The following is a 15154-nucleotide window of genomic DNA, read 5'->3' on the forward strand; positions in this document are numbered from 1 at the left end:
ACCAATTTTCTAGATGAGGGAACAGTGTTTTAGATTTAGGAATTTATCCTAAGACACAGAGTTCATAAATGGTTTATTCTATTGACTTAATTAATGTGTTAATACAAATATACAGAGATAAACAAACTCACACAAGTAAACACAAATGCTTGCACATTCTATTTTTAAAAAGACTATGAATATATTTTTCCTTTTTAAAATGAAACAAAGGTGTTTGTTGTTGTTGTTTCTCCTGTCAGCTTATGCTTAAATAATGACCATACAGTAGCAGTTCCATCCTTGTGTAGGAAGGTCAATGCATTTATAGTCACACAGAAGAGTGCTTAAGTCTCTTGTGGCTACTAACTCAAGTAGTAAATGCTCTGATCCTAATGCTGCACTTTGTTCATTTTTTAAAAAAAAGATCAGTTAAAACCAAAAGGCTATTTAAACGTAGGCTCATTTCATAATAAGACTTCTCATCTAAAGCATATTTGTGCTTTTCCTAGGGAACTGTGGTAATAACATGGTTTGAATATACTTAGGACTGTCTTTTTAAAAAGGATCACAAAGAACCTTAAACATAGGTGCCTGAGGAGCACAAGTGTAGGAGGAATATTTAGGGAAACAAGTGGACTCATTGGAAAAGACACCGATACTGGGAGAGATTTAGGGCAGGAGGAGAGGGGACAACAGAGGATGAGATCGTTGGATGGCATCATTGACTCAATGGACATGAGTTTGAGCAAACTCTAGGAGACAGTGAAGGACAGGGAAGCCTGGCGTGCTGTCCCATGGGGTCGAAAAAGAGTTGAACATGATCGAGCAACTGACCAGCAACAAATGAGACTTTACAAAAGACAGACTTCTCAAAATTTTATTTCAACTTTTTGGATAGAAAACACTTGATAGAATATTTAGAAAAATATTGAGAGATACCTAATTCTGTTCATGCATTTAAATGGTAGATTGAGTGGCTATGTTAGTTTACTAGGCTGCCATAAGGAACTACCACTGACTGGGTAGCTTACACAAGAGAAATGTAGTTTTCTTACAGGCCTGGGGGCTGAACGTCCATGGTCACAGTGTCAGTGGGGCTGGTTCTCCTGAAACTGCTCTCTTCCTTTGCAGGTGTCACCTCTTGCTGTGTCCTCACAGGGTTGTCCTTTTGTGCATTTGTGCCCTGGTTTTCTCTTTGTGTGTCCAAATCTCTCCTTATTATAAGGACTGGCTTCCCACGTGGCTCAGTGGGTAAAGCGTCCACATGCATGCAATGCAGGGGACGCAGGAGATGTGGGTATGATCCCTGGGTTGGGAAGATTCCCTGGAGGAGGGTATGGCAGTCTGCTCCAGTATTCTTGCCTGGAGAATCCCATGAACAAAGGAGACTGGTGGGCTACAGGCCATAGGGTCACAAAGAGTTTGACATGACTGAGCGACTGAGTACATTATAAGGACAACAGTCAGGGGTTCACCCTATTGCCCTCCTTTTAATGAGTCACCTCTTTACAGGCCCTCTTTCCAAATACAGTCACATTCTAGGTATTGGGGATTAAGGCTTCAACATATATAATATTTTGAGGGGACTCAGTTCAGCTCCTAAGAGTAAACTGTAGCTGCGAAGAGCTCAGAGTTCTCTCAGATCTAGAATGCATTTTCTTCAAAATTTTCACTGCATGTAAATTGACCACCATTTAATTTGCTAGTATAATGTTTCTTCTCAGGAGGCAGGTGAAGTGGTCTGGTATTCCCATCTCTTGAAGAATTTTCCACAGTTTGTTGTGATCCACACAGTCAGAGGCTTTGGCATAGTCAACAAAGCAAAAGCAGATGGTTTTCGGGAACTCCCTTGCTTTTTCAATGATCCAATGGATGTTGGCAATTTGATCTCTGGCTCCTCTGCCTTTTCTAAATCCAGCTTGAACATCTGGAAGTTCACGGTTCACATACTGCTGAAGCCTGGATTGGAGAATTTTGGGCATTACTTTGCCAGCATGTGAGATGAGTGCAATTGTCCAGTAGTTTAAACATTCTTTGCCATTGCTTGTCTTTGGGATGGGAATGAAAACTGACCTTTTCCAATCCTGTGGCCACTGCTGAGTTTTCCAAATTTGCTGCCAAATTGAGTGCAGCACTTTCACAGTACCATCTTTTAGGATTTGAAATAGCTCAACTGGAATTTCATCACCTCCACTAGCTGTGTTCATAGTGATGCTTCTAAGGCCCACTTGACTTCGCATTCCAGGCTGTTTGGCTCTAGCTGAGTGATCATACCATTGTGGTTATCTAGGTAATGTGGTTCTTTTTTGTACAGTTTTTCTGTGTATTCTTGCCACCTCTTCTTAATATCTTTTGCTTATGTGAGGTCCATACCATTTATGTCCTTTATTGTGCCTCCTGAGAAATCTGTATGCAGGTGAAGAAACAACAGTTAGAACTGGACATGGAACAACAGACTGATTCCAAATTGGGAAAGGAGTACGTCAAGGCTGTATACTGTCACCTTGCTTATTTAACTTCTATGCAGAGTACATCATGTGAAATGCCAAGCTAGATGAAGCACAAGCTGGAATCAAGATTGCTGGGAGAAATATCATAACCTCAGATATGCAGATGACACCACCCTTATGGCAGAAAGCGAAAGGGAACTGAGGAGCCACTTGATGGAAGTGAAAGAGGAGAGTGAAAAAGTTGGCTTAAAGCTCTTTCTGGTCCCATGGCATCTGGTCCCATCACTTCATGGCAAATAGATGGGGAAACAGTGCAAACAGTGACAAATTTTAATTTTGGGGGCTCCAAAATCACTGCAGATGGTGACTGCAGCCATGAAATTAAAAGACGCTTGCTCCTTGGAAGGAAAGCTATGACCAACCTAGAAAGTGAAGTGAAATTGAAGTTGCTCAGTCGTGTCTGACTCTTTGTGAACCCATGGACTGTAGCCTACCAAGTTCCTCATTCCATGGGGTTTTCCAGGCAAGAATACTAGAGTCGGTTGCCATTTCCTTCTCCAGGAGATCTTCCCTACCCAGGGATTGAACCCGGGTCTCCCACATCGTAGGCAGATGCTTTACCGTCTGAGCCACCAGGGAAGTCCCTATGACCAACCTAGACAGCATATTAAAAAGCAGAGACATTGCCAGCAAAGGTCCATCTAGTCAAAGCTATGGTTTTTCCAGTAGTCCTGTAGGGATGTGAGACTTGGACTATAAAGAAAGCTGAGTGCCGAAGAAGTGATGCTTTTGAACTGTGGTGTTGGAGAAGACTCTTGAGAGTCCCTTAGACTGCATGGAGATCAAACCATTCAATCCTAAAGGAGATCAATCCTGAATATTCATTGGAAGGACTGATGCTTAAGCTGAAACTCCAATACTTTGTCCACCTGATGCAAAGAACTGACTCCTTGGAAAAGACCCTGCTGCTGGGAAAGATTGAAGGCAGGAGAAGGGGATGACAGAGGATAAGATGGTTGGATAGCATCACTGACTAGATGGACATGAGTTTGAGCAAGCTCCGGGAGTTGTTGATGGACAGAAAGCCTGGCATACAGCAGTCCATGGGGTCACAGAGTCGGACACGACTGGGCAACTGAACTGAACTAACTGCATGTTTTTATTTATTTATTAAAATGACATTCCTGCTTTTCTGCATTACCCCAAAAGGGGTCATACAGCGTTGTTCTGGGTTCCCCATGTACGTTAAAGGAAAAGGATCACAATGTTTGGAGCCCTTGGTGTCCTGCAAATGAGAAAGGAAGGTATCCTCAAATTGTTTGCAGCAGGAACCCACTTCGGTGGCACCAACCCTGACTGCTAAATGGTCTATGAAAGGAAGAGTGGTGGTGGTACTTCTTACACCTACCGAGAGAAGCCTCCGCTGGCAGTTCCTGCCATAGCTGCCATCGGACACTGGGCTGATGTCAGTGTCATATCCTCCAGGGATACTGGCCAGCGACCTGGGCTGAAGATTGCTACTGCCGTTGGAGCCATTCCTTCTGCTGGCTCCTGCTCTTCTGGAACCTTTCCTAACTCCATCCAGGCCTCCATTCCGGAGCCAAGACTTCTAGCGGTTACTGGCCCCGGGCAGATCTCGGAGGCGTCTTCTGTTAAGCGGTCTCTCATCGCCCTGTCCCGGTGACTCTCCTCTGCGCCATCGCCCAGCAACAGCAAAGCCGGGTGGATGCACGGTGAGAAGTTCTGCGCATGCGTGGCGCCGACTCCCGTGAGCACCCTGCGGAAGATCAGCCTGATCTCTACTCCGGTGATGAGCTGGCTGCTGCAGGAAAGGCCTCGGCTCGGTAGGAAGTTCAGGGTGAACGGACTGCTCCAGCGCCCAAATGTACTGCTACCTGACATGGAGTTGCAGATGGGTCTGCAGGTGCCCTCTGGGCCCGTCCAGCAGTTCCTACTGAAGACTGCCGCGCTCAGCCCAACGCCGAGGACAGGATGGCAGCTCCCACTGCTTGGGCCACTGAACCGGTAGGAACGACCACTGAGTGGTCTTAAGTTGCTCTTCCACAGACCCTTAAACAGGAAATGGAAATAAGACAGGCAGAAAATGAAGTTTCCTAAAAAAAAAAAAAAAAAGACATTTCTGAATTAGTTATACACACAGATACATATGTATGATATGAGGAAATATATATATGTATATATATATATATCCCCAGGTATATATGAGTGTGTTAAGGTAATAGAGAAATAGAGAGACAGCTGTGGTTACATCTGCCTTTTAACTCATACATTTATATGCAAAAGTGTGTACCTATTTATTGACCAATTACACATGATCAAATGAATAACCAGAATCACACATTTTCACCATGTTAAAAGCATTCTGTTTAAAAATGCATATTTGAATACGTTTCTTTTTTAGATTAACCTACAATTTCAAGCTACATTCAACCTGGTTTTTGGATGCATTTGTATAGACTAAAATAAATTATGTGGGGTTGTACTCTGAGTTAAAAGTCATCTCAAGTATGTTCAATAAGAGCCCCACTGTTGTAGATTGTATTTTCCAAAAATGGCTGCAAGAACATTTCCAATCCTACAGACTTTGGCAACTTCCCAGTCCAGAGGTGGAGTCTGTGCCTCTCTCCACTGCAGTCCTCCTCTTTAAAACTTGGTGGGCCCTTCTGACTGCCTCCATAAATAGAAAGCAGTAGAAAAATTACTATGGGACTTCTGAAAACAAGTCATAAAAGGCAACGTGGCAGTTTTTTGTTTTTTTTTTTAATTTGCTTAGTTAACTATTTATAGATGGTTTTCAAATATATGTTTAATCTTTTAAATGATGCATATAATTTAAAATTTACTTAATTTCTTAAAAATGATTCATATAGTAAATATTGTTACTATTATATAATACATTTGTTTGCCTTTCCATAAAAGTTGGTTGTCTGTTTTTATTGTGGAAATAGTGTCTCATAAATCTAGAATTATTCTGTCTACTGCCTTAAATTATGAAAACTTAATTAATAGTCTTAGGTTGGCTGTTTTTAACCATCAGTATTTTATTTCTCCAGAGAAGTTTTTTCATTTATTAAAAAATAGAAGGTTGTACCAAACCAGTATGTTCCAGATTGTATGACCATGAAATTACCTAAGACATTTATTATAATGTTCCAGGTCTCTCCCTTTGAAGATTCAGTAGGTCTGCTTAAGACCTTCTTTTTTTTTTTTTTTTTTTTAACAAGACCTTGATGTGTCTCTTATGTTTAAGCAAGTTTGTAGGAAGATATCAAACTAAGTAGAACTACATTTAATTCATGATTATCAAAATAATGGGAGCAGGATGTTAATAATTCAAAGAAGTGTATAATTCCCAGGTTTTGTACTTTTAAATTCCAAATAAGTTCTGCATTATTTTTCCTACTGTTACACTGTCCTAATTATTCTTTCTCATTGAGATATAAAAATTAGTATTAATTGCAACCATATGCAACCATATACAGTTTCATCAAAGAATTTAAATTATAGGGCAGAGTTCTTGAGGCACTAGCCTACTGTGTACCCCCTTTGCCTATTAAAGTAACAAAGTCACTTTTTTTCTCTTCCAAAAAAAAAAAAATCTGATGTTACAATAAAATCTGTATTTTAGAAAATAATATGGCAGCAAAATGTAGGAGAAATTGAAGGAAAGAAAAAATATATATATATTCAGCTCCAAATAGTTTTTCCTTCGGGAAATTGTCACCTATGTTGTCAAAAGATGCTTTAAAAAAATACTGCTTGAAGATTTTATATTTAATTAGCGTGTGTCTTCACTTCTAAGACTTTCTTGGGGCCACAATTCAGCACTCTAAAATTGGGCTATGTACCTTGTAATCTCTATGAACATTTCACATCGCATTTTTCTTTATCAGTGATGCCATGGAAGTTATTAGCAATAGGATGGGTGGTTGATGAGCTAATGACTCTACAATCCACCTGTAACACTCAGTTTTACATACTCTGAAGCCAGATCATACTGTAGATGAGAGGGCTACTTATCTCCCCTGCTGTGGTAGCTTTTGGCAGAGAATATTCCCATGCTAAGACATGGGCACCAGCAGGATAGGGTAAGTTAAATGGGGTGAGACTAAGAACTCACAGACAGAAAGGATCATATGGGCATGGTGATACATCCATGGAAATTAGATACAGCAGGGATCTGCATGCAAGTTTTCCAGGTTAAACCAAGCAGTGGGTTGGTAACTGTAGTGGGGAATGCAGGAGTAGGGAAGAAGAAGAGAATCTGTAGCTTGTTCCAATTTCCCTGGTATAAATACTCCTACCAAAACCACTTTCAAGCTATCAAAATGATATAAATGGACTTGCAAAGTGTTTGCACTTTTAACAACTCTTTGGTATGAGCTAATATGGGTCAGCTCCAGCACACTGGCAGTACTGCCACAGAGGTTTATAACTCTGGATAATGGACCAGGAATCAGTGACTAGGCAGAGAGATTGCGTGAGAAGTTGCCTGAGTCCAGGCAAATCATCTGGGTGATATGTACCAGTATTATCATCAAGAAAAACCTAGCAATGTCATTGAAAAATCATCTAAGCCATGGCCTCCTTATATTCTTCTTCTTCTTTAAAAAAATAAAATAAAAATTCCTGTGGGGGTAGGTTGGAGGCAGGTTGGAGGCAGGTTGGAGGCAGGTGGAAGCAGGTTGGCGTATCTGCCGGAGTAGAGCCCAGATGGCAGGCCCTGCCTTCTCTCTCGCGGGTAGATAGGCTGGGTTTCTGGGTTATTAGTGTTGCTGAGTCCAGAGTCCAAGCTTGTACTGCTCATGCGCCCAACAGGCTGGTAAATCGAGAGATGAATTGTTGGGGGCAAAGAACAGTGACTTTATTAGACAGAGAATGCCCGCAGACTGAGAAGATGGTGGACTAGTGCCTCGGGTCCAAGTCTCTCTCTGATAAAGTACCTGATCCTCTTCTCCAAAGCTCTCTGCGAGGCCCAAGGGCTTCAAGCTTTTCCTCTCTTATAAAGTCCAGAGGCTCTCCCAAGTATGAACTTATGACCCTAGGCCCAGATTGACAACACTTCCGTCCTGCTCTTTATAAATCCACACCACATGGTTGTGTGTTGGAAGCCTCTTTGTCCCTCTCTGCCCGTTTATTTATTTATTTATTTTTCCCTGAGAAAGAGCTAGGAAAGTAGTTTGGCATCCTCTTTTCTTGACTTTTGTAGGAAATCATCCCTGGAGTACAAATTAGAATTATGCCTCCCCAAGCCATTTCTTGGCCTCTCTATATAGATTGTCCCCAATCAAAACTTTAGCTATACTCCCAGCATTTTTTCCCTTTTCAGCTTTATTTTCATCCCTAATATTCATCACTGACTGGAATGCCGTACATTCTACTTCTATATTCATCTATTGTCCCCCCCCCCACTAGAATGTAAATTGCAAGAAATCAGTGCTTCTGTCAGTCTTGTTCATTGCTGTCTCCCTGGCACCTTGACTCCTGGCATATCACAGGTACTAAACAGTTATTGAATATGTGAACACATAAAAGGATGAATGAACACATTCTGGAGAGCGGGACTCAGAGCTGGTAATAGGGTTCAAATCTGTGGTTTTCTAGTGTTTGGCATCATGAGAAATAAGATGAAGGTCATTTCCATGCATGGCTATTATTTATGTTTTATTCATTTATCTGTTCAGTTTGTTGAGAGCCTTTTGTATACAAGGCTCGGTTCTATATACTGGAAGTTGGTACAGAATTCTAGGATAGCAGGTTCATTAGGGTCAATAGGGTTTAGAAATGATATTACTATATACAGTTATGAGTGTTTACTTACATGCTGGCTGAAAGAATATGTGAATGAATGCTATGGTAAGTGTCCTGTTAGAGGTAGGTGCAAAGTGGGACCCAGAGAAAGATGTGAGTGCCTTGAAGGAGATGGTGGACAGGTGGGCATGAATTTACAGAGGAGAAAACATTTATTTTATGAACTAAAGGAGTTGTTGGCAGACTTCACTCTGGGTTGAGAGAACTGAATGGCCAAAACAGATAAGGAAGCTTATGGCATTTTGAGGGAATTGCTGAGTTATTTGTGACCAGGGATAAGGCTGGGAATGTAGATTGGGACAGGATTTGAAAATATGTCAAGGATTTTAAATTTATATACAGTAGGTTATGGGAAACTATTTAAGGTTATTAAGTGGAGAGTGCCATATATGTTATATATTTCAGAAACATGAACTTTTTTGGTGCAAACTGTTTGGAATTGGAGGAGGAAAGAGATTTCATACAGGGATGCCTGCTAGGGAGCGATGACTTTGGTCCAAGTTGGGATGATGAGGACAAGGGTAAACTAATGGGAGCAGAGTGCAGACGGTAGAGTATGTAGATATTCTGGAGGTATAATCCATAGGATTTGATGAAAAGAATAAGATAAAGGGAGGAATGAGGAACAGTGATGGAGTTTCTGATTCAGGAACTGATACATTGTTTTATCCTTAACTGATAGGAGTAATATATAGGGTAGAGATGAGGCTGGTGGAAAGATGGGGAGGGAGACACCAGTTTGCTGTTAGACATGCCATATTTGAATTGCAGATGCTCTTCAGAAGGTGATCCCTGAGTTCAGTATAAAATGGGATTGTAGATGAAAATCTGGGGTTCATTGCTGAGGCTGTGAGCACCATCAGAAGATATAGAGCCAGCATAAAAGCAATCCCAGGATAGAATCCTGAGGTATACAAAGATTTAAAAGAAATTGCTAAAGATGGACAGTGAATACTGTTTCACTAGAACCAGAGGAGAGATAAGGCAGAAATGGTTAAATAAAAAATGCTGCAGAAGTCAAGAGAATAAGGTTCAGCAGTTAGGTGTCCTGAGCGACCTTAACAAGAGCCATTTCAGTTGGATGCAGAGAGTGACAATTGCATTGAGGGATTTAGAAGGTGGGAAAGCAGACAAACGCTGTACATTTTGTCTGAATGCACAGCAGCACTCACTCTATGTCCTTGACCCTACCCCATGCAACCCTTCTCACAGAAGCAGATCCTCCGTCATGCAGGACTTGGAACCAGGTGAATTAATTTAGCACCTTGTGTTCGCATGAGAACTCTATAATAGTATTCACGCGTTTACACAGTGTGACTGCCCGCCCTTTCCTCTTCCTTTAGCATCCTCACAGATTTTTTTTTATATAACTGAGGAACACTACTTACTGACCAAAATGTATCTGAGGAGGTGAGTGAGGTCCAGGAAGCCTTCATTTTTAGAACGATCAAGGAAGGATGCTGTAATTACCACTAGCAGTCACGTATCATGAGATGTCCTTGATTTAAGTTTTGTATCCACTGTCACCTATATAATAAAAGAAACAATTGCTGAGATCATTCTCTAAGCAGAACTTTCCCAAAAAGTGCAAAAAGCACACACATGCACACTTACGTATTTGTGTGTGTAAATGTATAGAAAAATCTGAAGGGTACTCATCCAACAGCAGTAAGTAACTTTGGGGAGAGGAGTGAGATTGGGGGGGGGGATAAAGGAAGAACCTCACTTTTTAATTTACAGTCTTCTGCACTGTTTAAATTTTTCAATGAGCATATATGCATGCGTTACTTGAGCAATTCTTTATGTGGGAGATTGTCCTTTTCACACCTACCCCAACACAGTACTACATGGAGTTTTAAAGGACTGAGGGTTTAAACATGAGTTCTGCTTCTTGACAAGTTAGTCATGAACCCACTGGCAAAGGAAGAATTGTGAGAGGTGAACCAAAAAAATGTAGAAAGTGTGTATAAATATCATGAGCAAACTTTGGTGTTCTTCTCAGCAGCTGTTGTACCCTGTCCCTGAGTGGGGTCCATTTGCCTTTGAATCACAAAGGGGAGCTCAGTAGAAATACATTCTCAGATTCCATGCCATCTACCAACCAGGATGCTCTGAGGATGAGACCTAGGAGCTTGGCATTTTTCAAGAGCACTGCTGGTGACCCCAAGATATACAAACATTTGAGGATCATTGGTACATATAAAAGCGTACTAACTGGGAATCCGAGGACCTTAATTTTTAGTCCTAATGCTTACCATCGCTGTGGCCTTTGCACACAAGGCCTACACTCTGAGTCTCACTTCCTTTTCTTTTCCTTTTTATCTTAAATGGATTTTTTTTTTTTATTAGTTGGAGGCTAATTACTTCACAACATTTCAGTGGGTTTTGTCATACATTGATATGAATCAGCCATAGATTTACACGTATTCCCCATCCCGATCCCCCCTCCCACCTCCCTCTCCACCCGATTCCTCTGGGTCTTCCCAGTGCACCAGGCCCGAGCACTTGTCTCATGCATACCACCTGGGCTGGTGATCTGTTTCACCATAGATAGTATACATGCTGTTCTTTCGAAACATCCACCCTCACCTTCTCCCACAGAGTTCAAAAGTCTGTTCTGTATTTCTGTGTCTCTTTTTCTGTTTTGCATATAGGGTTATTGTTACCATCTTTCTAAATTCCATATATATGTGTTAGTATGCTGTAATGTTCTTTATCTTTCTGGCTTACTTCACTCTGTATAAGGGGCTCCAGCTTCATCCATCTCATTAGGACTGGTTCAAATGAATTCTTTTTAACGGCTGAGTAATATTCCATGGTGTATATGTACCACAGCTTCCTTATCCATTCATCTGCTGATGGGCATCTAGGTTGCTTCCATGTCCTGGCTATTATAAACAGTGCTGCGATGAACATTGGGGTGCACGTGTCTCTTTCAGATCTGGTTTCCTCGGTGTGTATGCCCAGAAGTGGGATTGCTGGGTCATATGGCAGTTCTATTTCCAGTTTTTAAAGAAATCTCCACACTGTTTTCCATAGCGGCTGTACTAGTTTGCATTCCCACCAACAGTGTAAGAGGGTTCCCTTTTCTCCACACCCTCTCCAGCATTTATTGCTTGTAGACTTTTGGATAGCAGCCATCCTGACTGGCGTGTAATGGTACCTCATTGTGGTTTTGATTTGCATTTCTCTAATAATGAGTGATGTTGAGCATCTTTTCATGTGTTTGTTAGCCATCTGTATGTCTTCTTTGGAGAAATGTCTGTTTAGTTCTTTGGCCCATTTTTTGATTGGGTCATTTATTTTTCTGGAATTGAGCTTCAGGAGTTGCTTGTATATTTTTGAGATTAATCCTTTGTCTGTTGCTTCGTTTGCTATTATTTTCTCCCAATCTGAGGGCTGTCTTTTCACCTTACTTATAGTTTCCTTTGTAGTGCAAAAGCTTTTAAGTTTCATTAGGTCCCATTTGTTTAGTTTTGCTTTTATTTCCAAGATTCTGGGAGGTGGGTCATAGAGGATCTTGCTGTGATTTATGTCAGAGAGTGTTTTGCCTATGTTCTCCTCTAGGAGTTTTATAGTTTCTGGTCTTACATTTAGATCTTTAATCCATTTTGAGTTTATTTTTGTGTATGGTGTTAGAAAGTGTTCTAGTTTCATTCTTTTACAAGTGGTTGACCAGTTTTCCCAGCACCACTTGTTAAAGAGGTTGTCTTTTTTCCATTGTATATCCTTGCCTCCTTTGTCAAAGATAAGGTGTCCATAGGTTCATGGATTTATCTCTGGGCTTTCTATTCTGTTCCATTGATCTATATTTCTGTCTTTGTACCAGTACCATACTGTCTTGATGACTGTGACTTTGTAGTAGAGTCTGAAGTCAGGCAGATTGATTCCTCCAGTTCCATTCTTCTTTCTCAAGATTACTTTGGCTATTCGAGGTTTTTTATATTTCCATACAAATTGTGAAATTCTTTGGTATAGTTCTGTGAAAAATACCGTTGGTAGCTTGATAGGGATTGCATTGAATCTATAGATTGCTTTGGGTAGAATAGCCATTTTGACAACATTGATTCTTCCAATCCATGAACACGGTATGTTTCTCCATCTGTTTGTGTCCTCTTTGATTTCTTTCATCAGTGTTTTATAGTTTTCTATGTATAGGTCTTTTGTTTCTTTAGGTAGATATACTCCTAAGTATTTTATACTTTTTGTTGCAATGGTGAATGGTATTTCACCATTGGTGTTTGGTGTTTCCTTAATTGGTGGCCTCATAGAATGAGTTTGGAAGCTTACCTTCATCTGCAATTTTCTGGAAGAGTTTGGGTAAGATAGGTGTTAGTAATGGTGTTTCCTTAATTTCTCTTTCGGTTTTTTCATTGTTAGTATATAGGAATGCAACGGATTTCTGTGTGTTAATTTTATATCCTGCAACTTTACTATATTCATTGATTAGCTCTAGTAATTTTCTGGAAGAGTCTTTAGGGTTTTCTATGTAGAGGATCATGTCATCTGCAAACAGTGAGAGTTTCACTTCTTCTTTTCCTATCTCGATTCCTTTTACTTCTTTTTCTGCTCTGATTGCTGCGGCCAAAACTTCCAACACTATGTTGAATAGTAGTGGTGAGAGTGGGCACCCTTGTCTTGTTCCTGATTTCAGGGGAAATACTTTCAATTTTTCACCATTGAGGGTGATGCTTGCTGTGGGTTTCTCATATATAGCTTTTATTATGTTGAGGTATGTTCCTTCTATTCCTGCTTTCTGGAGAGTTTTAATCATAAATGAGTGTTGAATTTTGTCAAAGGCTTTCTCTGCATCTATTGAGATAATCATATGGTTTTTATCTTTCAATTTGTTAATGTGGTGTATTACATTGATTGATTTGTGGATATTAAAGAATCCTTGCATTCCTGGGATAAAGCCCACTTGGTCATGGTGTATGATTTTTTTAATATGTTGTTGGATTCTGTTTGCTAGAATTTTGTTAAGGATTTTTGCATCTATGTTCATCAGTGATATTGGCCTGTAGTTTTCTTTTTTTGTGGCATCTTTGTCTGGTTTTGGAATTAGGGTGATGGTGGCCTCATAGAATGAGTTTGGAAGCTTACCTTCATCTGCAATTTTCTGGAAGAGTTTGGGTAAGATAGGTGTTAGTTCTTCTCTAAATTTTTGGTAGAATTCAGCTGTGAAGCCATCTGGTCCTGGGCTTTTGTTTGCTGGAAGATTTTTGATTACAGTTTCGATTTCCTTGCTTGTGATGGGTCTGTTAAGATCTTCTATTTCTTCCTGGTTCAGTTTTGGAAAGTTACACTTTTCTAAGAATTTGTCCATTTCATCCAAGTTGTCCATATTATTGGCATAGAGCTGCTGGTAGTAGTCTCTTATGATCCTTTGTATTTCAGTGTTGTCTGTTGTGATCTCTCCATTTTCATTTCTAATTTTGTTAATTTGGTTCTTCTCTCTTTGTTTCTTAATGAGTCTTGCTAATGGTTTGTCAATTTTGTTTATTTTTTCAAAAAACCAGCTTTTAGCTTTGTTGATTTTTGCTATGGTCTCTTTAGTTTCTATTGCATTTATTTCTGCCCTGATTTTTAAGGTTTCTTTCCTTCTGCTAACCCTGGGGTTCTTCATTTCTTCCTTCTCTAATTGCTTTAGGTGTAGAGTTAGGTTATTTATTTGGCTTTTTTCTTGTTTCTTGATGTAAGCCTGTAATGCTATGAACCTTCCCCTTAGCACTGCTTTTACAGTGTCCCATAGGTTTTGGGTTGTTGTGTTTTCATTTTCATTCATTTCTATACATATTTTTATTTCTTTTTTGATTTCTTCTATGATTTGTTGGTTATTCAGAAGCGTGTTATTTAGCCTCCATATGTTTGAATTTTTAACAATTTTTTCCCTGTAATTGAGATCTAATCTTACTGCACTGTGGTCAGAAAAGATGACTGGAATGATTTCAATTTTTTTGAATTTTCCAAGACCAGATTTATGGCCCAGGATGTGATCTATTCTGGAGAAGGTTCCGTGTGCACTTGAGAAAAAGGTGAAGTTGATTGTTTTGGGGTGAAATATCCTATAGATATCAATTAGGTCTAGCTGGTCCATTGTGTCATTTAAGGTTTGTGTTTCCTTGTTAATTTTCTGTTTAGTTGATCTATCCATAGTTGTGAGTGGGGTATTAAAGTGTCCCACTATTATTGTGTTACTATTAATTTCCTCTTTCATACTCGTTAGTGTTTGCCGTACATATTGCGGTGCTCCTATGTTGGGTGCATATATATTTATAATTGTTATATCTTCTTCTTGAATTGATCCTTTGATCATTATGTAGTGTCCTTCTTTGTCTCTTTTCACAGCCTTTATTTGAAAGTCTATTTTATCTGATATGAGTATTGTGACTCCTGCTTTCTTTTGGTCTCCGTTTGCGTGAAATATTTTTTTCCAGCCCTTCACTTTTAGTCTGCATGTGTCTCTTGTTTTGAGGTGGGTCTCTTGTAGACAGCATATATAGGGGTCTTGTTTTTGTATCCATTCAGCCAATCTTTGTCTTTTGGTTGGGGCATTCACCCCATTTACATTTAAGGTAATTATTGACAGGTGTGGTCCCGTTGCCATTTACTTTGTTGTTTTGGGTTCACGTTTATACAACCTTTCTGCATTTCCTGTCTAGAGAAGATCCTTTAGCATTTGTTGAAGAGCTGGTTTGGTGGTGCTGAATTCTCTCAGCTTTTGCTTGTCTGTAAAGCTTTTGAATTCTCCTTCATATCTGAATGAGATCCTTGCTGGATACAGTAATCTAGGTTGTAGGTTATTCTCTTTCATTACTTTCAGTACGTCCTGCCATTCCCTTCTGGCCTGGAGGGTTTCTATTGATAGATCAGCTGTTATCCTTATGGGAATC

The 15154-nt window shown here is 40.0% G+C and overlaps 1 protein-coding gene across 2 annotated transcripts in view; it reads right to left on the reverse strand.

Moving 5' to 3' along the window:
* Nucleotides 1-961: 961 nt before the first annotated feature.
* The window catches only part of LOC133044015 (uncharacterized), a 247629-nt gene continuing 233436 nt past the window's right edge, over nucleotides 962-15154 (reverse strand). Inside the window, exons 7-8 of one of the 2 annotated variants that reach the window (XM_061125579.1) lie at nucleotides 3838-4543; nucleotides 962-2385 (exon numbers count right to left, since the gene is read on the reverse strand). In XM_061125579.1, coding sequence (XP_060981562.1) covers nucleotides 2322-2385; nucleotides 3838-4543 — 770 coding nt within the window. In that variant the 3' untranslated portion in view covers nucleotides 962-2321. Of the gene's footprint in view, nucleotides 2386-3837; nucleotides 4544-9653; nucleotides 9789-15154 lie in introns of those variants that run through there. The other variant, XR_009689812.1, reaches the window with a different exon arrangement.

The sequence above is a fragment of the Dama dama genome, chromosome 3 (genome assembly GCF_033118175.1).
Source record: "Dama dama isolate Ldn47 chromosome 3, ASM3311817v1, whole genome shotgun sequence".
NCBI lineage: Eukaryota > Metazoa > Chordata > Mammalia > Artiodactyla > Cervidae > Dama > Dama dama.